The sequence below is a fragment of the Haemaphysalis longicornis genome, unplaced genomic scaffold, assembly GCF_048455015.1.
Source record: "Haemaphysalis longicornis isolate Haplotype H1 unplaced genomic scaffold, Haemaphysalis longicornis Haplotype H1 scaffold_1, whole genome shotgun sequence".
NCBI classification, from domain to species: Eukaryota; Metazoa; Arthropoda; class Arachnida; order Ixodida; family Ixodidae; genus Haemaphysalis; species Haemaphysalis longicornis.
The window spans coordinates 24,442,347-24,468,393 of record NW_027526203.1 but is presented as its reverse complement, the minus strand read 5'-3'; the positions used below and the strand labels follow the sequence as shown (position 1 = coordinate 24,468,393).

Genomic DNA, 26,047 nt, shown 5'->3' with positions numbered 1-26,047 from the left:
CCTGGCTATACTTTATAGCCAAGTGGTCTGAAGCACTGTGTGCATTCTTTGCAATTAGCAGGTTCGAATCCCCGATAGTACTTGTTTTTTTTTGTTGTTGCTGTTTTTGTACTCAGGTAATGTTTTCTATACTGAATTCACCATTTGCACTACAACTTTCATTGCTCCACGAGTGAGTCTGCAGAATGCCTGCAGACGGGAACTGATGCGCTGGCGAGTCCTCATTGGCGTGGTGTTGCCGTAAGCACCGACTGCTTGCGGGCACAGTGCCCAATCAGCCGACTCTCGGCCTGGTGCGAACACGCCTCTTACGACACAGGAACGAGCCAGGCAAGCTCCACAGGTGGGGGCACAGTTGAGTGTCTCTGATTATGCGGAGGGCGTTCAGCCACTGCATACGCCTCAGCTAGTGAACATTACAATTCTAAGCGGTGCTGGCAGGCTTATCTGATGCATTCTACAGTCAACAACGTGGCAGAAGCGTGGTATGCCGGTTCCTGAGATACCGAAATGCCCAACCAACGATAACGTCGGATGCCAAGCATGTTGCTGCACAGAACCTGCACAACCTGCTGACACCTTGTGCAACGAAGATGCGAGGCACCCGTGCGTGGGGTTCATTTGCCCGTTCTTTGTGCAAGCCGCCGTAATGGTGTAGCAAGGAGCACCAATTCCGTCCACATCTTTGCATGGCGCATCCTCGGGGGATAACGGGTTCTTCGGCCGCATACCTGTGATGCCATCACAGGACTCATTGTTGCTCTACATTACACCTACCATTACAGGTAAAAATAATTTTTTTTCCCAGAAAAATAGCACAAAACGTGCATTTGCCTGTACATTTATCACTCCTGTTGCATCTGTCACAAAAAAAAAGGACCTTTTACAGAACTTTGACCACTTGCACTTCCGCATGCAATATTTGCTGCATTTGGGCTGGCCCAACACCACCTTCACCCCTTAGACATCTCAAAAAGTCTGACGACCTAACTTGAGTTGTTCTGTGCAGCGGTATAAGCATTTGTGCGACATTTCCCTCACTCGCTCAGTGAACCAAAATCAACCTTGTTCGTGGTAACAAATATATATCCCCACAAAGATCAGCCGTCGTCTTTGCGAAGTGCAAAAGCTAACAAAACTGCTCCTCTCTTAAACTACATTATTTTAGAGTGCAAGCTCTTAACTCTTTCGCTACCGCGCCTATCAAAATCGATCAATACTTTTGGAAGCGCTTTCATAGCGTTCCAGGCGTTGCTCGAGCAAGTAAAGCTGTTTAGAGTTAGATCAGAAAATGACCTTTCAAAATCAGTTTTGTTTTCATTTTTGCAACGAAAAGGTGATTTTTGACACGCGTTTGAATCACCTGGGTGTGGAAAAGGGGCGTGGTCATCGCGCGTCGTCACTGCTCCCAGCGAAGAATGCGTGCCACTCGTAATTACTCTGCACCAGCGTTTGTTTTTTTGCTATCAGGGCGTGAATGGTGAACCAGCAAACGATTTTCAATCGTCAGGTTCGCACTCTGACAGTAATAATCCCAGAAATCGGCTGAAAATGTCAAGCAGTGCCCGGTTGCTAGGCTACTTTATGATTTTAGGCAGTTTTATTGCCTTTGCGCACGTTGTTCTAAGTTCTGTGGTAGTTCTACTTACCCCAGGACCATTCGCGAACAGTTTAAAACAGTTTCGGTTTTGTTTCTGCATCACGAAATTCATATTTAGCGCTACTACGCAGTTACCCAACTTCAAGGCTACCTGCCATGGCGCCTGGAGCGTCCGCGACTGATCCTCGAACAAAGCACGGCGCTCCTGATTTCCCCCACCCCTAACCCGATTTCTGCGATAAGAACTTCGGATGCAAGTCAAAAGATCACACCCAGTCACCAGATATCTGTTCCGCCGAAGACAGCGCTTCAAACCGGCCTTACACTGCCAGCTGTTCGCCTTCCAGTTTTGTTTCCATGCGAGGGTATATCCGGGTGTCTAATGTTGCTGCTTAGTTGAACTGTCTATTCGGACGGAGTCTCCAATAAGTTTTTGTACTGTTTCATTTGAAAACTGTTAGGTGGCGCTTCAATAGAAGAGGCTCGTTGTGCTGATCTTTTTCATCGCGCAACTGCTACTCGGCCAAAGATCGCAGGGCACGATTCTAGCTCATCGTACCTCATTTTTGCGAGCAAGGCTACAATTGCGAGTAAGAAGATGATAATAAAGCTCAGGTTTATGTTTTTAGAGATAACTGACCGTGAACGACAACAAGCATCAGCCACAGCGTTCCGTTTCCAACTTCATGCATGTTTTTTTCCGCATCGCGTGCTTGTCCCAAATATTGTGCTCGCTGTAAATGCAAAGTCAGCCGTTGACCAGATGTTCTTACGTTATGTGGGGGCAAATTGGTGCCTCTGATAATGACAAACCGCCAGATTTATTCCAGGAAACCACCCGAAATTGCCCATTTTGAATTGGAGGTTGGGCTTCACCGCATGACACGAGCACCGTGCATGCAAACATTTTTTTTTATATCTGACAAACTGTTCCACGCAAGTCGACATTTTTTCTAGGGCGTGTTTTTGAAATGTTTTCCTACAAAATGTATATTCTAATTTTTTTCTACTACCGGTGGTTTGACATACACAACTCCTCTTTCATCATTTTTTTCGACAACTTGACAAAAATTTTGATTTTGATATTTTTCTACAACTATGATATATAAAAACCTTCAAAAAACTGGTGTTATTGGAAAGGCCGTTAAATAATCTGCATTTTGTGTTCCTGCAATTAGTGCCTAACCAAATTTTAGCCGGAAAAAAAATGTTTTCTTGGACCCCTAAAATTAGTCAATTTTCCGGCGGTAGCGAAAGAGTTAAGCGCCTGCTCCAGTGGTTTCGTGGCGCTGGCGTCCCTCAATGTAACCGAGCAAACAAAAAGGACACCGAAGGCAGAAAAGATACAGCGAGAAGGAAGGCGGAGGAGGAAATATGGCAAAAGTGTGAGGGGGACGACAGTATGCCAAAGCCGCGCAAGACCTGTGTGGGAAAACCACGCCTGGGCATCTGGTGGCACCCGAAAAAGGAGACGGAAAACAAGGCATCCACGAAAGCAAGTGTCTTGTTCTTACAAGTTCACAAAAACCACAGAAGCCCAGCATGCACTGCATGCTGCACGAGCATCGGTCCTTAGTCGTCCTCTTCGTTGCATGGCTCATCCGCACCACATGACATTTGTGCAGGAGATTCAAACACGACGATTTACAACATACTCAGCGGTGGCGACGTGTTGAGAGATAATGCCAAAGTAGCATGCACCGTCATGAGTTTGCAGATCACGAGATTACTTCCCGAGACGCAGCAGCTACATGCCTTGACCAAGAAGACTACAGTTTTCACTGTGTGCAAATTTCACATTAGGGAGAATTGTAATAGTCAGACAATGTCTTTTATTCATATTTCGTCGTTTTTCCTGGGGATTGGTGTTCTTTGTCTTTTTGTCAGTCGCGAAATGACTACAGTTCAATGCACTTATGACAATACCGGTTATAACAATATATTCGATATAACAATGAATAGTCACGGCATCATCAACTTAGCTATATGTTATATGGTAAAATTGATTGATTGTAGCGTTTAACGCGCCGACGCAACGAAGGCGATGAGGCGTGCCGTAGTGGAGGGCTCCGGATTAATTTTGACCACCTGGGGATCTTTAACGTGCGCCGAAATCTCGTACACACGGGCGTTTTTGCTTTTCGCCTCCATCAGAAAAGCGGCCGCCGCGGCCGGGAATCGAACCCGCGACCTCGTGCTCAGCAGCACAACGCCTTAGCCACTGAGTATGTATCATCTTGACGAAACAGCGTAAAAAACGGGGACACTAGGAGAGAAAGACGACAGGACGACGCTGTACACACAACCATTTTTTAATAAACTGCAACACGCATATATATACTATGTCCCCAAAACCCACGTGCGCTCACAACATGACGCACATCGAGATTATCACTACAAAGTAACACCAAACTCTAAGTCACGGACTTATCTAGAAATAAGAATTCTTTTTCATGTAATACTATCGACGGCTCACTTATGCAGATATCGCCTCTTTTTCTAATGTGAAATGCTTCGATAACTTCCCTAGTGATCTGATTAGTGTGAACCGAAAGGATGGTGGTGTCATGAAAAAGCGGAACGCACCCATGCTCGGAGCAGTGTCTGGTGACATGTGAATCTTTCTTGTTTTTTAGTGAGTTTTTGTGCTCTGATAATCTTATATTAATGCAACGACCGGTTTGCCCAACATATACGTGGCCACAATTAAACGGAATTTGATAGACCACCCCCGTTTTACACTCGACTAGAGGGGACCTGTGCTTAACAGAGCATTTCTTTTTAACTGCAATATCAGATTCTGCCAATTTTCTTTCTATTCGACCACAAATTTTTCCCATCTTAATGGGTGCTGAAAAAACAACATTTATACCAAATCTACCAGCTACATTTTTGAGCCCATGTGACAATTTATGCTTATACGGAATTACTACCACCTTTTTCTTTTTACAAGGTTCACCCTCCCTTGGTTCTACGGAGGTAACTTCTTTTATCCGCCTAAGAAGCTTTCTTGTTGTTGCACAAAGAACATGCTCAGGAAAACCTGCCGTTCTTAACCGCTCCATTTGTACTACAAAACTTTTTGAAACCTGATGAAAGCAAGACCTGGAAAGGGCCGATAACAAGCATGAGAAGCCAATGCCATTTTTTACTATCTTGGAATGGGAGGAATTAATATTGAGTATGGGTTTTTCCGATCTCGGGCTGTATTCCCAGCACACGTGCGCATTAGTTAAATAGAGTTTAACATCTAAAAATTGCAACTGATTATTATTTGGTACTTCATGCGTGAACTGTAGACCGAAGCCATTATTATGGAAAATTTGAACCACCTCTGTAACTGTCTGTTTGAAATCACACTTCTTCACAAAAACAAGAAAATCGTCTACGTATCTTAGAACTTTAATTATTACGTCTTTCCCCCTTTTATCAATATACCTATCCACCATTGCCAGAAAAATATTGCTGAGTACTGGTGCAACTTTTGACCCCATGCACACCGCCGACCGTTGGCGAGACACTTCCCCACTTCACACAGGTAGACACTAAATAGAAAGAAAGTATTTCAAGAAAACTGCCGAAGATAATGATGAGCCAAAATTCTGTAATAGTAGCGGTGTGTCGGTCAGCAGTTTTCTTGAAATGCTTTCTTTCTATTTAGCGTCTACCTGTGTGAAGTGGGGAAGTGTATCGCCAACGGTCGGCGGTGTGCATGGGGTCAAAAGTTGCACCAGTACTCAGCAATATTTTTCTGGCCAGGGTGGATAGGAATATTGATAAAAGGGGGGAAGACGTAATAATTAAAGTTCTAAGATACGTAGACAATTTTCTTGTTTTTGTGAAGAAGTGTGATTTCAAACAGACATTCACAGAGGTGGTTCAAATTTTCCATAATAATGGCTTTGGTCTACAGTTCACGCATGAAGTACCAAATAATAATCAGTTGCAATTTTTAGATGTTAAACTCTATTTAACTAATGCGCACGTGTGCTGGGAATACAGCCCGAGATCGGAAAAACCCATACTCAATTTTAATTCCTCGCATTCCAAGATAGTAAAAAATGGCATTGGCTTCTCATGCTTGTTATCGGCCCTTTCCAGGTCTTGCTTTCATCAGGTTTCAAAAAGTTTTGTAGTACAAATGGAGCGGTTAAGAACAGCAGGTTTTCCTGAGCATGTTCTTTGTGCAACAACAAGAAAGCTTCTTAGGCGGATAAAAGAAGTTACCTCCATAGAACCAAGGGAGGGTGAACCTTGTAAAAAGAAAAAAGTGGTAGTAATTCCGTATAAGCATAAATTGTCACATGGGCTCAACATTTTTGCTGGTAGATTTGGTATAAATGTTGTTTTTTCAGCACCCATTAAGATGGGAAAAATTTGTGGTCGAATAGAAAGAAAATTGGCAGAATCTGATATTGCAGTTAAAAAGAAATGCTCTGTTAAGCACAGGTCCCCTCTAGTCGAGTGTAAAACGGGGGTGGTCTATCAAATTCCGTTTAATTGTGGCCACGTATATGTTGGGCAAACCGGTCGTTGCATGAATATAAGATTATTAGAGCACAAAAACGCACTAAAAACAAGAAAGATTCACATGTCACCAGACACTGTTCCGAGCATGGGTGTTTTCCGCTTTTTCATGACACCACCATCCTTTCGGTTCACACTAATCAGATCACTAGGGAAGTTATCGAAGCATTTCACATTAGAAAAAGAGGCGATATCTGCATAAGTGAGCCGTCGATAGTATTACATGAAAAAGAATTCTTATTTCTAGATAAGTCCGTGACTTAGAGTTTGGTGTTACTTTGTAGTGATAATCTCGATGTGCGTCATGTTGTGAGCGCACGTGGGTTTTGGGGACATAGTATATATATGCGTGTTGCAGTTTATTAAAAAATAGTTGTGAGTACAGCGTCGTCCTGTCGACTTTCTCTCCTAGTGTCCCCGTTTTTTACGTTGTTTCATCAAGATGATACATAACCAGTACCAACTCGCCCAAATGTTGATCCTTCTGTTAGCCACTGAGCCACCGCGGCGGGTTATATGGTAAAATAAACCATTTATTATGATGGTCATTTTCATTATTATTGGTTATAACACTTGAGCCTGACGGTATGAGTCTACATAAAATATAGCATTTGGAGATCTGTGAGAGATCCCGTGCGCATTGTGAGTGACCAGGCATGACATTAAGCATGAAACAAGTTGCGGCATCTTCTACCTCTCCAACACTCAGAAAAAGTTGGTGCCTTTTATGTAGCCACGCTATCCCTGAAGGAAGAGACCTCCTGACTGCCCCTCTTATCTTCTGCTGTCAGCTGGCCCAGGAAATAAGAGGCAGGGGGAACCTCTTCAACACTGTCTAGATTAAAATAAAGCTGCAGCGAGGTAAAGGGGATTCTCTAGGCTACTGCTGGTTACCACTGTTACAAAGGGCAGAAAACAACGCCGCTTCAGTGACATACAACCTGCCAATCGTTTAAAAAGAAAGCAAACAAAGTCAAGGATTTGATGCGGACACTTTCTCCTATGTGGAAGATGGTGGTCTTTCCTAGAGGCCCTGTGGAGTCAGCTGGCACAGGCATGGCTAAGTCTGGGTGGTTGGCTGCAGTGCCATTTCCGTTTTGTAAATATTGGGTGAAGACTACTAAATGCTTGGAAAAGTAACTTTTTCAGCCCAACCCTGTTCTACTAATTACTGGTTATAACAATGACTTCTTTGTGGCATTTCAATATTGTTTAAGTGGGTTAGAGTGTATCTACTTTTGCAGACTGTTAGACTGAGTTTACCTGAAAGTAAAATGTTATCAACTACACATGTGAAAGTAGCAAAGAGCAGTAGATAGGTAACTTTCTTCGTGTTTTAGTGCACCATCTAGCTTTGAAAGCGGACGTATGGTTTCAAACTGATTTTACAATTCGATCCTCGATGTGCAGTGAGGTGAAAGTAGTAACTGGGCAGATATTCACTATGCTGTTTGCACGTAAAGACGTAGTAAAAACAGTTTGCGATTTGTTCCCCACCCCACAAAACAATAGCCAAGGCGGCGCCAGAGTCCTTCAATGCTTTACTGGTCACGAAACTGCTCCGTAACTCAGGGAGAGCTTCATATGCTGCGTTTGGCCGCTGCGCGGTGGCGCCACCATCTCACTGAGGTCATTCCTCCGGCAACGTTGCGCTGGCTCGAACGGCGGAGACGCAGCGAGTTGTGTTTGTTTTGTGCGGGAAAAAAATGTAACGTGCATCTCGCGCTGTTGTGATGTGACTTAAATAGTGCAATGACGATGCCGAAAATGTGTTGCATACCGGGATGTCGTACCTTGTACAACGATACAACAGAAAGTGCTTTCTTGTTCTATTAATGGAGCGACGGGGAGCTGCGTGAGAAATGGAGGCACGCCATTCCAAGGCAAGAAACGGGAGATTTCAGCTTCAATTATTAGTGTCTGGCAGTGTTTGGGAATGCACTGTGTGTGAGAATGAAAAAAGCAACCTAGAATTGTACAAGCCTAACTTAAAGACGGATTTTTGTCAGATCAGTCAGGTAGTAGCTTTGCTTCATTACCTGTTTGCAAACTTTTATTACCTTGCGCACAGGCTCGCATGTAAAAAAAGCTTTGGGATGTCCTTGTGCTTTTACTTTTCATAATTCCGCGAATTATCCTTTAGGGTCCGTTTTATTTATTTTGTAACCGCACGTGGCCGCCTCCGGTTTTCTTATGTGGCGTTTCAACCGGAGCACCCGTTTGCTCTTTTTGTCGTACGTCCCGTAGGACAATATTGTTTAATATGGAAAGGGTGTCACCTTGTCGCTAACTTCAATTTTTGTTTCTTCGACAATGTTCTCGATCCTATTTCTATGGATCTGAAATTAATAACGTTCCGAGAGTAATGCATGCATAGCAAACGCCGCACAACTCACTTTATCGACGTTAATCTGTGCACGTCACACTGCGGACTGCTTCTTCGACGTTTGTGTTTTATTCTAGTCTTTTGTAGAGCAGGAGGTTGCTTTAATAAACTTCATTCAGAAAAGGTTTGCGTCGTTCTTGGCTACGTGGTAATATTCTGTCTACTCCGTGTGCTGCACATCGCAGCGCAAAAAAATAAATTTTTGTACGCTGGACCACGCTCTTTTGTCTCCCTTCGTAATATTGAAATTTTTTTGTTGCGTGTGATAAAATCAGTTTAATTGTTCTTTTTTCGCTTCCTTTTTTTGCAAGGATTGCAAAGTGTGGATGCAGAAGGACACATGGTGCAACATATATCTCTTCGTGTTTTGATCCTTCGAGTTTCTGCAGCATTTTTAGATGTTATTACGTATGCGCCCACTCATCGAAACGACAACACTACTGGGCTATCTCTTTTAGCATTCTGTGCATTCCAGAGCAATCAACAGATTCATTAAGCGTAGTAGTCTGAACGACGTGTACTTGGTTTCTTTAATTTTTTTTTTATCGTATTATCGATGGGCACGCAGCAGTCCGTGACTACGGAGCTACCGTATCTGTAGTATTTACAACTTTTGCTTTAAGAAGAAAAGCAATAGAGATTTAAAAATCCGTAAACATGACGGCGCAACGCTTGTGCCAGATTACGCAGAAGCCGTTGCCATTCGCGGCCGAAGTCTACAGTAATTTACTTGGAAAAATAAAACCCCATTGAAGGGAGGTGATATTTACAATGAATGGACTATTCATCGCTAACTACTACAAAAAAAAGCACACTTAATCAGCGAGCAGACACCAAAAGCAGCGAGCGTTTGCACTCCAAGAGCTGGCCAATATGCCGCACGCGCGGCGGCTGGATGCCCTTCGTGCGGCGGTGGCGCCTGTAGTGGCACCTGCGGTCCCTATATGAAACGAGCGCCGAAGTTTCGTGACCAGTAAAGCATTGAAGGACTCTGGCGGCGCCAAACTAAAGCTGGTTTTCGATATCATACAAGGAAAAAACTTTGTAAATCTGGACCTGCTTTTTTCTCGCAATGCCAAGGATTGCTACTCCGGCAGGTGTTCTCATGCAAAAATAACTGCCAAGCAATCTATCTCGATTGATAGCCACGCGGTGCGCCAAACTCCGTTAGCCACCACAAAGTGATAGTGGAAGTTCTGTGGAAGTAACAGTGCAAAACGCGACGCCACCACGCACATCTGGAGGTTGCTGTCAGCGGCCGCCGGTTCTGGCATGCCTGTTTCTGTTCTGTCACCCACGTCATTTCCGGCTGCTAGTAATGGCCACCTTTTTTTCAGTTTCGGTTCCGAAAACGGCAAACTTCACGAGTCGTTTGTATTACGCACGTTCCAGTTTGAAATGCAGAGTATTGCAGTTGGCACTCCTTTTATGTGCACTATTAGATGACATTAATTTTTTTATGATGAAAATTTGAGAGCAGTTGGCCCTAAAGTTGTCTCTGCGCCAGTTTTGTGGGTGTGGCTTAGTCAGACAACGTCACCACTGAGCAAAAAAGCCAGCTTGACCACAGTGCTACTACCATGGAGAGAAGCCAGTATGGTGTGCAGCCCCCCCATCAAAGCCAGCTTGCCCACTGCCAGTGGGAAAATTGTCTTTGCTGGGTGAGCTACACAAAAAAGGGCCACAAAAAAAAAAAGCAAACTGGCGCAGCTCGCACTAGTGGTGCGTAATTGGAGAAACAGCAGAGCTGGGGGTCGACCTAGCTTCTCGCCACACTGGCAGCGGATCCCAGGAGAGAGGGAGCAGAAAGATGGCGAGTGGCAACCCAAGACTGCCACCAAGACGTCATTGCTGCCAACAGAGTCAAGCCCACTTACGCTGCCGCCCTCCGACCCACCTAGACCTTCCCTGTCTCAAAAACCCTGCCCCAGAATTGCCAAGCTCAACCGACGAAGAATGTCACATGGGCAACACAATGGCCTCAGCTTCTACAAGGGGGAGCCCTGTAGCGACCAGCCCACCACGGGCCCACAGTGCCAAAGATGACAACGACGACGACAAAGAAGGGAGCCCCTCATGCAGTACAAGCTCACGCACAAGCCTGGACGCAGCTGGGTGCTCCTCACAAAGCAGACGCTCATGTGCGCCGGTATTTTTTTAGCTGGGCAACTCACGCCGAAAGGCTTTTTTTTTTTTTTTTTTTTTGCTAACGTCGACAGACCACGTTCAAGCTTCTCTACAAGTTCAATCTACTCTGCTGTTAAAAGGCAGCTTTGCAAACCCCGTGAAACCTCTTCACAACCCCCCCCCCCCCCCTTCCCCCCACATCCCCGTTTCTTTAGAGGTGTGGCTTAGGAAATGCATGTGAAGGGAATACAGTGTTGACCACTTCTAACGTACTATGTCATGCGACAAAAATCCACACTTTAAGCGGTACCGCACTATACACAAAACATGCACGAATCCAACCGTATCGCAAGCAACCTTTCAATCATTATTTATCATCACTCAAACACATGGCACTTAAAACAGAGGTACGATCTTTATTTCGTCTTTTTTTTTTTGTTTTCGCATTAGATGCTGCTGCACTGTTTAAACCCAGAGTGTGGCTTTTAATTATACTTTGTGTTTGCGTTTTTGAGAGATCTGCGTTCATTAGCATCTAGAAGAATGAATGCCGCATGGAGGGAAGCAGCCCAGCTTATGCCGGCGAGACAACGTGGTAAGTTTGCAAGCCGGATTTTTTTTTTTTTTTTCATCTGCGTCGTGATATTGAAGGCAGTTGCTCATCAGCACAACACACAGGTAGTGGAAACCTCCGGCGTCACAGCTCGACTTGCTACCTCCAGATGTTTGAAAAGGAAAAGGGTGATTGCTTATCTGAACAATGTTCTAATCACAACAACTTACCACGCCCAAGCGGGGGGGGGGGGGGGGGGGGGAAAGGGGGGAGGAGTGGGCTCGCTATCTTCAGAGGTGGGAGCAAGGGCAGTTGTGCCTATCACGTGAGTGCAATCGGAACACGCAAACTGAAGGGTGCCTATTTTTATTTTTTATTTTCTGTGTCTAAGTTAGAGGACAGAAGGGAGCGTGGGCTGCGTCAAATGGCTAAATCCACCTTTCTTCTTTATTTTTTGCGGCCCTAAAATGATGCCCCTGCTGCTTGATCGATCAGCGGACCTGCCAAAAAGCCCCACTACGGGCGGTATTGTGCTTCAGGCAACTGCATTATAAGCGGTAAGCTTATGCAGTTGCCAGGAAAAGCCACGTTATATCCGGTACACCAATATAAGTAGTTACAGAGCAGACCATTTACAGCATAACCGCTTACAGCACGGGACCAGATATAATGCAGGTTTTTGTGACTACTGGTTTGCCTGCCATAGGACTCAATGCATAAGCATACCACTTAAAATGCGGTTGCCCGAAACACAATACCGCCTATAGTGTGGCTTTTTGGCAGGTCCGCTGATCGACCGGTGCTGCTGGGGCATCGTTTTAGGGTAACAAAAGAAAAAAGAATGGATGAAATCGGCCATCTCACACAGCCCTCATCCCTTGCTGTCCTGTAACTTCGACACACAAGAAAAAAACAGGCACCTTTTAGTTCATGTGCACGTACATAATAACCACAACTGTCCTCGTGTCGACGATTTCGCACTCGCGGCAGCTTCTTTGCATAGCAGTGGGAGATACCTGATGACTTGCACCAATAGGGAGACGCGTACCTAATGGCGGGAGATTCGAAGCGCTCTGAGCAGCCAGCTGGCCGCACCAGAGATGTTTGATGGGCACTTTCGCAAGCAATGTCGACGGCACTTTATATTCCACTTTTTGCCCAGATTATCAGCTCTTTTCTTGCGGGAGAATCTTCGCTTGCGCCTCATGCGGCACTTCAGCGAGCAGTTAGAAGCAGCCGCTAGAGCTGCCTCCACCACTTCACGGCCACTGCCGACACCATGTTGCCACCTCTTACTGCGCCGCACATACCACGCCAATTGTACCAGCACCTATGTCGCCGTGCCTGCGGCATGCACTGCGAATTTTTGCAAGAAATAATTCCATGCGGTGCACGCTTTAGAACATTGTGCAGATAAGCCACCACCTTTTCCCTTTCCAAACAGCTGCAGATAGCAAGCCGCGCGAAGCTGAAGATTACAGTACATTGCACTGATAAGCAGCCGCCGTCAGCGTCGGGAACACAAGATAGGGTAAAAAAAATCCCGCTGCCGTTCTTATCACATTGTCCCACACAGCATCTGTTCATAGATGCTGAAAATGCAGCCATGGTCCTTCAAAACACAAACACAACGGAAGTTAAAGTCGTGCTCGCCATTTGTAAGACTGCGCTTGCAATGTGCAAGACCCAACAGCAGCGGCTGATGTGGAAAAAAAAAAGAATGAAATAAAGACCATACGTATGTTTTTAAGTGTTGTGCGTTTGAGTGATGATAAATACGGGATGACTTGAGAGGTACGATGCAAGGTAGTTGGATTCGCGCCCGTTTTGTTTATAGCGCGGTACCGCTTATAGTGTGGATTTTTGCAGCTCCCGCTACATACATTATAAGCAGTATACACTGTACATTATAAATGGTCTGCACTGTATATGACTTTTAGATAATAACTCACCAAAACCAGGTTTCACTCCACTGCAGCCAACCACACCACAAAAAAGCACAGTTGAAGAAAATGTGCAATTCCTCCAGGCCAGTGCCAAACGCAGGCAGCCTTGACCTTGTGCACTCCAATATTTGCTCCACCCCTTTACTAACCACAAGAGACAAAGGCGGACAGTTTGCATGCAAACTTAGATTGCAAAACACCCTCGGGGAAGTTTAACGCCACGGGGATGGCGGTTGCGTCAAACACGTCCTTGCAAACCATCACGTGCACGTCACTACCACCCGGCAACGAGCCAAGCCAGCTGCTGCACAGCGTGCGACCTTACAGGTTGGCGGGCGATCCCAGCATCACCCTCCAGATGAGCACACCGCTGTGGACATGGGGAAACATGGCATCCCGCTGCTGAAGCTCCAGGATGAGGCTGGGCGTCAGGGTCAGCATCGTGATGCCAAGGTACCACCGGTCGGTCGACGCCTCCTCCTCTGCATACGCACACCCACCACGGATAGACGTTACCCAAGGGGGGGGCACGCCCAAAAAGCACGAATCACAAATTCAACAGGCATAGGGCGACCTGCACATTTGGTTTCGTGCCCCGTCTCCCTACGTCATTATAGTGCATGAATGTCTCTTGTAGACCCACAGAAAGTGGCCGATTTCCTGGCGGGAATGAAAGAGGCTTAACCCATTCGGGCCTTCCCAGCCTATATCAGCATGATCAAACATACGCTATCTGCCTCCATAAAAAAAAAGAAAAAAAAAAGAAAAAAAATTGGTGCAAGTCTAGAGAAACAGCGGAGCTGGGGGTCGACCTAGCTTCTTCCGGTTTTGCCAAGTTTTGCAACGCTTTGCTATGTTCTTGCTAGGCTAAGGCTGTGTTGAGGGGTGATGTTCTAGAGCAGTGACATGACGGTGTTTGCACTGCCCTTCTTCTTCATTCCTCAAGAGTTGCACACTTCTTTGGCCGACCCATGTTTTGCAGAAGTCAAAACAATGTGCTTGGTACGGAGTCACAAGGCACTGTGTGTCGCCAACGCACCTTCTTTTATGCCACGTGTTTCCGGAGTAGAGTTGAACCTGGCTGTAAAGCTAGCTCACTCAACGTTGCTGGAAGCTGGGCTGACTAGAGTTGAGCTCTGCTGGGAGGCTAGGCTGGGATGCTAGCGCGTGCCCTCCGCTGTTATCTGATGCACACTGCTTTCGTGCTCTTCCTCCTTGCCAGGAGGTACCAGTTGCCTCTTTTTTCTTGTTTTTTTCTTTTAACTTTGCCACCGGACCAAGCTCAAGCTTTAACTGCTGTTAAAAGTCACTGCAGCCAGGAATCAAGCTTGTGGACTTGTAGCCAGAGGGCCACAGCAACAAGTAATACACAGCCCTTTGTTTCTAAACAGCTCAACAAAATTCTGCTGTTGGCCACAAATATGATTGCCAGCCACATAAATGGTATCCAAACTGGTCCCTCCACCTTTTGAAGGCCTTCACCAGGTCTAATCTTCCAAAGGAATTCTTTAGGTCACCCAGAATTGACCATAAGTGTTTGTCAAAAGTATACAGCCTCCAAGATCTCCTCTGTGCCTGTGTTGATAGCCAACAACTGTGCCAGATGTCAGAAAAACCTTCCATGTACCACTTCTCTTATGAGGGCCAATTTCATGCACTATAAATAATCTGCTGAATCAGATTACCAAGTAGCAGCATTCAGTCAGAGGGTTTTGAGCTTTTTCACAAAGGCCAAGCAAGAAATGTAATGGGACTCTGTTTCTGCTGTAAAGACCACCATGTAACACGTGGCAGCATTACATTAAAAAGTTTCTTCTCTGACTAGTGTCTAGCCGAGTCAAGTTATACCGAAAGAATTCCTCATGCTGGTTGCAAGGCACTTGTTTATGCTGTGCAATAGGAGGCAAACATTATTGCAAGGCTAGCATGCTTTTCCAAAATCTTGAAACTTGTGACATAAAACTCAACTGGCCCTCATCAACACATTCTAGACAAGGAAGCATAGCTGTGCAGTGCCATAGTCCCCAGTTCTCTAGTCAAATTATGCACAACTGTGAACTTTTTCTTATACCTATCATGTTCTTTTTTTTTCGATGTGGGACATTCTCAACAACAAACTTGTCTCGCTCTGTACTCTGACACCCAGATAAAGCTTTCTTGCCACAAGGCAAGGAAACTGCGGCACTGAAAGAGCTAGTTTGCAAACAACACACATTTTCTATCGCTCACTTGCACCAATTATGGGCGCAATGATTTTCAGAGATTTATATGAGGTGGAACCCTCAGGAGAACCCATATTTAAGGTTTCTGTGCTTGTGGGGACATTCACAGCACAGGTATTAAAAGTACTGCCACGACAGACGGTTCCCAGCAGTTACCTCCATGAAACACGCGGTTCCCTGCAGATTACAGATGAATCCAGCGGTTCCCGTTCCCTGCACTGCCTGTTTCATCTGCAATAAAGCCTATCTCACCCCTACAACCATTTAATACAATTAATGCATTGCTAGTACTCAGACAGGGACCCATGCAAGGATAATAATCACCAAGCCATGAAGGAATGCCTGCAAGGTTTCACATGTCTGGCGTTGCCCCACATACTAAGCTTGCCTTCTTAAAACTTGAATGCACTACAGACATAAAACAGCAACTTTTTTTTTTCTGCTCAAGAAAGCTGAGATAATTAGCTTGTTTAAACAGTTATACTCTTGGAACACTAATGAAACACCTGTGGCTAGGTGCCCACATGGGATCGAAATTCCCTCCACATACAATACATCCCCAATAGACCTAAAAGCAGTAGGATAGCTTTTTTACGGTTGTTTCATGCCAATAAAAATTTTACAAAAGCTTTCAAATGACCCAGTTACTGAAGCATTTTCAAGAAATTGTAATGCTAAGGTTTTGAACTGGAAATTGTAAACTTTTCGTTTCGTATTTCTTCAAAACCAAAAATTACTCCTAGCACAGCCCAAGCAATTACTACTGTAATAAACTGGGTTCCCTATCTAACATTGCAACTGCATTTGTATGCGCACACTGAACTGCCTGCTTATGCACCTTCCCTGCAGAGAACAAAGCTTTCTAGTCAGCTTCTCGACAATAAATTTTTCAAATGCTCAGAAGCACAGCCACTGCCAGCCGACTTGCTGCAGTGTGAGAAAACATGCTTGCTCTGCACCAGGTGCACATGAACACATAAAGTGCGTTCTGAACAGCTGCATTTGACATTCTTGATCGCTTTGTACCGCACACAAGCGATGATCAATGCGTGCAACCATCGGCAGCAAGGTCTGCAGTGACCCCACATACTCGCCGACAGCTAACAGCAGTGCTGACCAATGGCAGAACAGCAACGCTCCCCCACGAGTATTGAACCCTGCAGGCACGCACATCAACAGCTTCCCAATTTACACTCCTTCCCCCTTTGGCATCTTTCAAACGAGAAAAATCTCTCGTAACTAGGTCCGTGTGAATTCACCTTCCTAAACCATTTCGAAATGATGCAGGTGTTCCTTCTGTAATGCGATTGCTCCCTTTTTTTGCCTACACCCTGCCCACCTATGCCTGTGCTGCTAAATCTGTGCAATGCTGCACTTTGACAGCGGTCTGCACATGCACTAGTTATGCGGGTGACATCCCGTTAAACACACTGCCACCTGAACCAGCCTTGCCAACATGATGCAGCAATGCATTGGTGCCAACCAGACCACTTGGTCAGGGAGTCTCCAGAGAGATGCCCCTTGATTTGGTTACAATTACAAACGTCCTGAAATCAACACTGCTGCTCCTCGCAGCATATCAGTGTTCTTCACCTAGTCGCTGAAAATAGTGCTCGGGACTTCAGCACACTCAATGACACGTGCAAGCATGCCAATGCAACTGCGTGAGCGTGTACAACATTGGGGACAGAGTGTTGACAACAAAAGCAACAAGCACCCACTCACGGCCTTTTTTGGAGGCCTCGTCCAGGAAGGTGAGCGCATAGTCGGCAGGGATGGCAAAGGAGATTCCAGCAGTGACCTTCATTGTGTTGATGCCTATGACGTTTCCATCCTGAAAGTAGATGCAGAACATGAGGGCCTCGTCACGTGACGCCATTAATAAGAAGCACAGCACCAATTAGGAACCGCCGCACAAAAGCAACATTTCCAAAACCTCAGATTTAAGCACACTACATTCAAAACAACTTACAAATCAGAAATACTGCCCCAGAGGAGGTGCCAACCCCATTCAAAATAGTTTCTTGTTGGCATAATCGCTTCTTTCTGGATGGAACCTTGCAAAGGCTGGGACTACTCTTTTAGTATGCCCACCAAATAGATTAGAGCAGTCCACGAAACAGGCCACCTGATTTAGGTAATTAGCAGTACCTTGGTACAAACAGAAAGCATCAGTATGTGACCTGCCACCACAGAGTAGCATTAAAGAATCGCCAAATTTGCCACTTAGCAATGTTTTAGAACACTGACTACAAAAACATTAGGAGCCTAGCTACAAGCTCACAAGGCGCAAAGACAAGTGCGGCACCAAAGTTATGTAGACAATGATAGCAAGACTTGCTCAAAGTGAAATGTTCACCAGCCCTTGCAGCACACTTGGTGCATTCTAACGGGCGTGCGTAACAACATCCAGCAGCTACACCCATTGCACAAAAACACTTCGCAGAGAGGAGCAGCTGAACAGTACTGCAGGCTTTTGTCTGCAAACTCATTTGCACAGACGCACTCACGTACCAACCATTTCATTCAGTCACCAGCTGCTGTACCCGCCTTGGACCTCCCATTTGCAACTCAGGAATACAATGGGCCATTTCACATCTACTCCAGCACTTTTGCCTGTCTTCCAGAGCACTGAAACGCAACATGGCTGCATGGTACCGTCGCTTCCAACTGGATGCTGGCACAAATTACGTCCACCCTAAAGGCTGGAAAGCCATGAACACGTTACGACTCCTTTCGGCCGATAGTCTTACTCTGTAACGTTAAAAAAAAAACAAAAAAAAAAAGGCTGACGATTACAATACTCCCTAATGCGAAATTTGTGCACAGCGTGAACTACAGTCTTCTCAGTCAAGGCGCGTAGCTGCTGTGCCTCGGGAAGTGATTGTGTGATCAGCAAAGGCACGGTGGCGTGCGCTACTCTGCCGTCACCTCGCAGCGTGTCGGCGCCGCCAAGCATGTTGTTGTCAATCGTGTTTGAACCTCCCGCAGAAATGTCACGTGGTTCAGACGAGCCACGCAACGACGAAGAACCCGAACGCCGAAGGACGACGACGAAGGACCCGAAGGACTGATGTATGTGCAGCAAGCAGCTCGTGCTAGACTTCTGTGCTTTTTGTGAACTTGAAAGAACAAGACACTTGCTTTCATGGATGCCTGGTTTTGCGTTTCCTTTCTCAGGCAATACTAGACGCCTAGGGCAGTTTTCAAACACGTCTTGCGCGGCCTCAGAATACTGCCCTTCCCCTCACACTTTCTCCACACTTTCCTCCTCCGTTTCCTTTCTGTCTCCGGTGTTTCATTCGTTCGCTCGGTGATGAGGCCAATGGCGCTGTCAAACTGCAGTAGTGGGCACCAAAGTGCTGTGCACTGGCTTGGTCTTGTCAAACCTCGGTGTAACGAAGTCCTACTTGCAGCTGAATACTTTGTCACATCATGAATTTCATTACACTGGTGTTCAGACATTTTAGCAGTACAAATAATGTTACAGGTGTCTAGAACACCAGACAGTAGGTTCTGCTCTTTGCTTGATGGAGTGTCATTTGCCGGCAAAGTTTTTACGTGAATGGACAAGCGCAACTGATAATCTGCCTGGGCTCATGTTTCCACTAAGCATACTTTCACATGTATAATCCACATGAAAATTGGGGTGCGCGTAATGCGAGAATTTCGAGTGCAGCTCCACCACAATGCACGGTGTGTCATAATACATGCGTCATCATGGTGGTCATTGCATTCCCTTTCCTGCTCTATCCTAGCCATCGCCAGAAAGAAGGCCAAGTTCTTCTGCTCAGTCTGGGTCATGGCATTGCCTTTGCCTGCGAGAGTGCAACCCAAAGTCAGATGCCTGATGTGGGAAAGTAAGAGCATCAAAGGGGATCCGATAACAGGGGCCAGGGCTGGCACAAGTGAGAGAGGAGCTTCTTTTTACAAACTAGCAGCTATACACAAGTAATCAGCTCTGCAGATGTGCCTTGCTGTATATCAAGGTGGTTTTTGGCCCCCCCCTTTTTTTTCTGATTTAGCAAGGGGGTTGTTGTGCTCTTCATACGTGGGTGAAAAAAAAAAAAAGTTTAATGGCGAAGGGTCCATATACAAACTGTTAACTTCCTGGATTGTTAACTTATGGCGTTGTTCGTCTGACTCGTCTCCTTTCTTCAGGCCAATCGAATTCCACACAAATTATCGGGAGAAAAAGCAAAAGCAAATTTTAATATTCATGTTGATTTCATGAACAAACCCTCAATGCATCGAGGTGGCGCCGTTTCTCACCCGCTCAGATAAGTTCTCTCCTACCTGCACGGAACATGCACAACACGCATGCTCGTGCTATGTCACTGAATCGCTCGACTACCACACAGTTCTATTGGTGCCCCACACTGGACCACACAAAACCTTGTGCCGGATATACCAGCCCCGCTTCAGCCATTCCATAAATAAGGCACACATGACAGCAACCAACCGCAGACTCCCTGTGGGAGAATGCTCAGCCAGCACTAAATCAAAGGCACTGAACTATGCCCAGCCCTCACAGAAGGAGAGCTAAGGAAAACAAAGAAAGCCTAGGTGAGAGAAAAATGGACTGTTTGCCTACAATACGTTGCCTGATTAAACACAATGTAATTGTTTGATAATATGCACTTCTCTTTTATGAAGACTGAAAGGCTGCATTAATGCAAAAATACAGTACTGCTTGTCAAAAGGCTCCCGATACGTGCATGTGATGCATGCGGACTTCCGCAGACTTCATTGAGATTGACGTAAACAATTAGTTCGTTACAACCCTCTCCCCCAAAAAAACGTGGTTTTCAATAGGGCAAACATTCTGAAATGAAAGACATTTATGACACCGCAAATTTCGTTAAATCAATATTTGGTATATCGAGATTTAAAGCAAAAAGCTTAATCTGCTTCAAATGAAGAGCTTTTGACAGAACTGACTGGCTATTGACAACATCATTTCCCTCGTATGAATTATTTTTAGAACTAAATTTCTTATAGTTACAAATTCCAGTGTTGTTAAAAATAAAGTCAGCATTCAATTGTTCTCATCTCTTTCATGCATCCCTTATTAAAATAGGCTACAGCAGAAGGTTTATGTAAAGACTTCGAACTAGCTTGAAAGACAAGAACTTTTTATGTGCACAGCAGAAGGCCCAACACAAGTCAAAAGGGGGGTACCTCAAGGAGCTGTCTCAAGCCCGTAAAGGGACACTGAACTGATTTGTAAACATTGGGGGATTACCAGCGCAAGTGACTTCAAGTCAATACAGGTACTAAGGAAATAAAATAAACTGAAACTTTTACCGTACAGCGTAAAACTAGGGAGCAAGAAGCACTTTTTTGCGCTGGGTGAACAAGTACAGCGGTTAGCAGCACGACCGCACATCTGCGAACACTTTTCCGTCTAAGAAATGCAATTGCTAGACACGAGATATTGGGGACATTTGGGGGACGCTTACTGCATGAGCGCTATACAAAAAATATTCACCTAAGCTGCTTGAAATGCTAAAATTAAAGTGTAAACTGGTTATACATTATATACCTTATATTTCCGTCCATGGCAGCGCTTGCCCATGGCCAAGTGGTCTGAAGTGCTAGGTAATTTATTTTGCAAGTCGCAAGTTCGAATCCCCGAGGGTCTGTTTCTTTTTTTGTTTTTGTAAGATGATTTTTTTGTTTTCGGCCGATGTTTTCTATACTGAGTTCACCATTTTTGGGCCGTAACGTTCACTGCTCCATGAACGAGTTCGCAGAACGCGCGCAGACCGACACTGACGCACTGGCGAGTTCTCGTTGGCGTGCTGTTGCCATAAGCACCGACTGCTTTCGGGCAGTGAGCACAGGCCAGAATCAGCAGACCCTTGACCTGGTGTGAACACGCTTTTTACGATACAGGCATGAGTGAAGCAAGCTCCAAATATGGGGGAAAAGCGCATGACATTTGAGCGTCTGCGGTGACGCGGAGGGCGTTCATCCACTGCATAGGCCTCAGCTAGTGATTGCTATGATTCCAAGCCATCCTGGAAGGCTTGTCTTAGGCATTTTACAGCCGACAACACGGCAGAAGCGCGGTATGACGATTACTGAGACATCCAGAATGTCCATCCAACGATGCCGTCAGATGTCAAGCACGTTGTTTTACAGAACCGAGACCGAAACTTGTTTGAATGCTAATCTTGGACATCGTCTAATCACAGTACACCTCCTCCCGACGTAACAGCATTTAGTTTTTATAGTTCTTATGATAGTTTTTATTTTTTCAGTCTTTTTAAAATAAATACCGCCTTGTCGCCCGGATAAATGATTAAAAGCGCGTTAATTTGAGCCAGTCTATGCAGTGCAAGCAAAAACACGAACTTCAGTGTCCCTTTAATGACCTCCAATCCCACACTTATCTGCCCAAAGCGAGTTCTCTCCTCTGGCATCACGATCACATCCTATGAGGGTGACACCAGACGAGACCCAAGATACCTTGGCATAATAAAGGACTGAAAGCTCTCCTGGCTCCCAAAGAGTACAGAGACGACATGCACAAGTATCCACAGCATCCAAAATTATCGGATATGTATTGCTGGCGACTTGGCTGGATTTGCTGCAGCATTTGATGGACCCCACCAATACAGGCGCTAAAATGTCACAGCGGCTGCCACGTCACAGCCGCTGTTGAATGGCAGTCAGGGCTCAGAGTTAAACAAGAAAAGAAATTTTTTTTGTATGTTTGTACATCCCCTGCAGTAATACTTCAGCTTTGACATGAATGATTTTTGAAACCTTATTCACTGTCCCTTTAATTAACAAACTTTACTCTGCTATGACCCACAATTTTACAGATGGATAGGCAACCTCTAAGTGCAGTTCCTCAGGAATTTTATTCCATCAGCTGGCAAAGTACTACCACACCGGCTTGAGTAAGTGACTTTGTCCATGTTAGATGAGCCAGTGAACCATTTTCTCAGATCCAAAAGCAGCTCTCAAAAAGGCGTCCTAGCCATTCAGCATCCACAGACATGCTGAGTGTGGCGTGAAGTACCCGCACCATCTCTGCGTTCACGCTATCCCCCTTCCTATGAAATCTAAAAAAATCATATATATCACTGGCCATCGTATAACAATCCTGTGGCCCCTGGGCACTGTGGTATCATAGGAAACCAGCAATTAGACGAGACTGCTTGCAGTGGCTTACAAATGAAAAATAGCAAGAAGATTTTATTTACAAAAAAAAAAAAAAAAGAAGAAGAAGAAGGGAAGCAGCAGCTATGACCACGGCACAAGCTTTAACTGAACAGAACCGCTTATGGTCCCAGCTGGAGCATCCCCAAACTTCTGTACACAGCAAAGCCTCGTACATGACAATGATACTGCCAGAACAATTACCCCGCTAACTAGAGACATCACATTAGAGACTGTTCCCTAACACAGTGTCCCCAAACTCCTACCCATATCGTATCGAAATGACTGCAAGCAATACTCTGATAACCCAGGACCACGAAGTCACTGAACGTGTGCTATAGGAGTGCTACGCTTACATTGAAGCGGAACGCCATTTTCAGCGGAAGGTAGAATCCTTCCACCCTCGACACAAGGCCAAATGCTTGACCCTGGCACTCCCCCTCCTCTCAGTGCAAAGACTACACTGAGGACACTGGCATCGCTACAGTGTTATAGCCACCCCCTTAACAGAGAGTTTAGTTTTTACCAAATGCAGTGAAGAAGAATGCTACCACTTTTTGTTACTTTTTATTTTCCTTCACACCGCCCTTTCGTTACTCCTCGCTTTCTTGCTACATCTATGGCATTTTTTTCTTCTACCTGCATTCCTGCACAGAGTAGCATGACGATGAACACGTCAGCAAAGCTCCCTGTGTTTTCTTCTCTAATAAAGTGGAAATTATCGATTTTACGTGGAGGCAACTTTCATCTCATTGTGATCTCTGCCACAAGAGTTTCAGTATTAGTGTAATGATGGTCAAACCATGTATCCTGACCATCTAGGATTAACCCAATTCCGAAAGCAAAAAGAAAAAATTGCCCCCACCTCCCCGAAGGGAATCGTGAGGAAGTGCGAATGCATTTCTTGCGCCGAGAGTACACGGCGTAGTAATTCTGCCATCGCCTTGAGAGGCGCAGTACCGGCGAGGGGGAGCTGTCAGGCGAGGGGAGAGGCGCGCGCCGAGGGTGAGTGCAAACCTAACGGGGGGAGAGGCGCGCCAGCTGCAGAGCATGTGACGTCACGGCGCGAGGAGAGGGGGAGCAGACGCAAAGGCGCTAGCGCGCGGTCACGTGGGAGTGTGACGTCACGGCGCGAGGAGCGGTGCGGGAGCCGGCGCGGGCGCGCGCAGCCACGGCGCGGGAGGCGGAGCGCGCGCGGGTCACGTGGGGTGTGACGTCGCTGCGCCGTTGCTACGGACGCTCCTCTCCGCTCCTCGCGCCGTTGCTAGGGGAGAGGAGGAGGAGCAATGCGGACGGCGGAAGGTTCGGGGTCGCTTATAAAGTGCATCGCACTTAAAAAAGTAAGTGGCTGTTCTATAAATGTTTGTGTCAGTTCTAGGAAGGAAACTTGGCATGTGGAGCAACACAATAATTAAAGTGGCAAACATTAGTCTCATCTTAAAATGGTAGCAACACCCCCACTCTGTAGCCCCCAACCCATGGATTCTTCTCCCTTTTCACGAGTTTACTTTGAACTCTTGCACTGAAAACATGCCGACGTAATGACAAGCATCCCCGTGCTGAAAAAACATAGCAGACGACACCGAGAATCCGGGTATCGAAGAAGAGGAAGAAGTGAGGAAGAGACCCGTGGGAGCACGTGGTGCACGGAGCACGAGGGCAAGAGGAGAGCTAGCAGCGACAAAGCTTAGAAAGCAAGCGAAAGGATCACAACCGGGAGGCAGTTTGTGGCCAGCGCAAGGGTGTGCTTGGACCGGGCTGGGTGCTGTCCGAGGTGCTATCCCGGAGGACCCACCGCTGCCATACGAGGAGATGTACGTGGGGGGCCACAGTTCTGGGATGAGGCCTAGGCCAGCGAGCTGCCGGCGTGCGACTCGGCCATTTCAAGCTGCTGCCTCCGCTGCTCGAGCTTCCCAACTGCTCGAGTCTCGGCATATTCCTGATACGTCTTTGGGGCCTGAACGCACGGCAACAGCTGCGCAAGGGACTCGGGATGCGGCGAAGTTATCGACACCACGGCGTCCAAGCAGTGAGCAGACTGTAACGTGAGCGTGTTGTTTTCAGCTTGCGTTTGGTCAAAGTTTTGCGTAGTGTGTTTAGCTTAGTTTCTTTTAGCTTCCTTTGGTGTGTGTGTTGATGTGTTTCCACAATAGAGTACATTCCGCTTCGAATTCTTACAGAGCCATGGTGTCACTTCGTGATCCTCCTCTGTGGGTCACACGCCCACCCACCCGCTTAAAACACCCGTCTTCATAGCCTGCACGCACAATAATCTTGAATAGTGGCCTCACTAAGGGCATTCTAAGCCTAACATAAACACATAAAACGACTGGAAATGAAAACTGGAGTAAGTGCGCAACAATAAACATGCACGTCAACCCCTTCTTGCCAAGACAGCTTTATCTCCGTGTCCAGAAGTATGAAGCTGGAAATGCTTGTTGTTCTTCCCATATCCTATATGGCGTTAAAAAAAAAAAAAAGAACATAACCTGTTGGCCCAATGCCAAAAATATAAGAAGCGCTCTCCCAAAAACACCCTTGGCCGAACGTCACAGGAGCATTGAAAGAAAGCTTGTCTCCACTATGTAGAGGAAGCCAGTGGGTTTTTGCAGCAATCAATTGCAAGTGCCCTGGGTGCGCTAGATCTGGTGCCTAACCAGTTCTAGCTTGTGGGAAAGGATACATACTTCATTTTGAAAAATTTCACATAACTGAGTTTATTAAACAACTGTCCAATTGTGTTTCCGAGCTTTGAAATACATCATAAACGCTTCAGAGCTTTATAATATTGCTGTTCAGTTCAAATCCAAATCGAATATTGTGTTTTTCACTTCGACATTTGAAAGTTGTGAATATTCACACTCCTAGTTGTGGCCCTTAAATCATTGCAGGAGGATGAATTTTTGTTGTTGTGTCTGCCATCCCAAAATGTTGTTTTATATGATATGCAGGTCCACACGAGTTTTTAAGGCTACTATGCCTATGTTATCAAACATGGTTAAGAACTAATAAAAAAGTTACTAAGATATCAGAAATCACATTTTCCAGCTCAACCTAAAACCGTCATACCTGTCCATTCAAAAGGCTAAAGAACCCCATCAAATGTCCTTCTACGACTAAATCCCACAAGCCTGACATGCCACAATAAGTAATTGTTGCCTAATCAGACTCTACGCAGGATGAGGTTGCAGCCTCTCATAGGGTTCCTTGCTTTGTCGACCCACTGCTTACTCCGTTCCCTGATCAACTAATTCAATTTTTAGTAACAAAAGAACTTTGGCTGACCTAGTGCTGTATGTTGAAGATTTGTTTTATTCGTTTACGTGTGCACACATCTTGAAACAAAGAGTGTAAAGGATTGCATTGCTAAGGTGGCTTTGGAACAATGAGGTCTCTTCTACCAGCTGGAGTGGTATTTCAGTCAAGAACTTCTATAATTTATGCAAACTGGTTCGTAGTCTACATTCAGAAGTACAGCCAAGGATGTCTAGGTACAGCTCAGAAATTGAATTG

General features: G+C 45.7%; 1 protein-coding gene across 1 annotated transcript in view; it reads right to left on the bottom strand.

The window, feature by feature from the left end:
* The window catches only part of LOC144175559 (serine protease HTRA2, mitochondrial-like), a 62,312-nt gene that overhangs the window by 5,634 nt on the left and 30,631 nt on the right, over nucleotides 1–26,047 (bottom strand). Inside the window, exons 5-6 of the mRNA XM_077704627.1 lie at nucleotides 17,087–17,195; nucleotides 13,465–13,621 (exon numbers count right to left, since the gene is read on the bottom strand). Of these exons, the coding sequence (XP_077560753.1) occupies nucleotides 13,465–13,621; nucleotides 17,087–17,195 (266 nt within the window). The remainder of the gene's footprint in view (nucleotides 1–13,464; nucleotides 13,622–17,086; nucleotides 17,196–26,047) is intronic.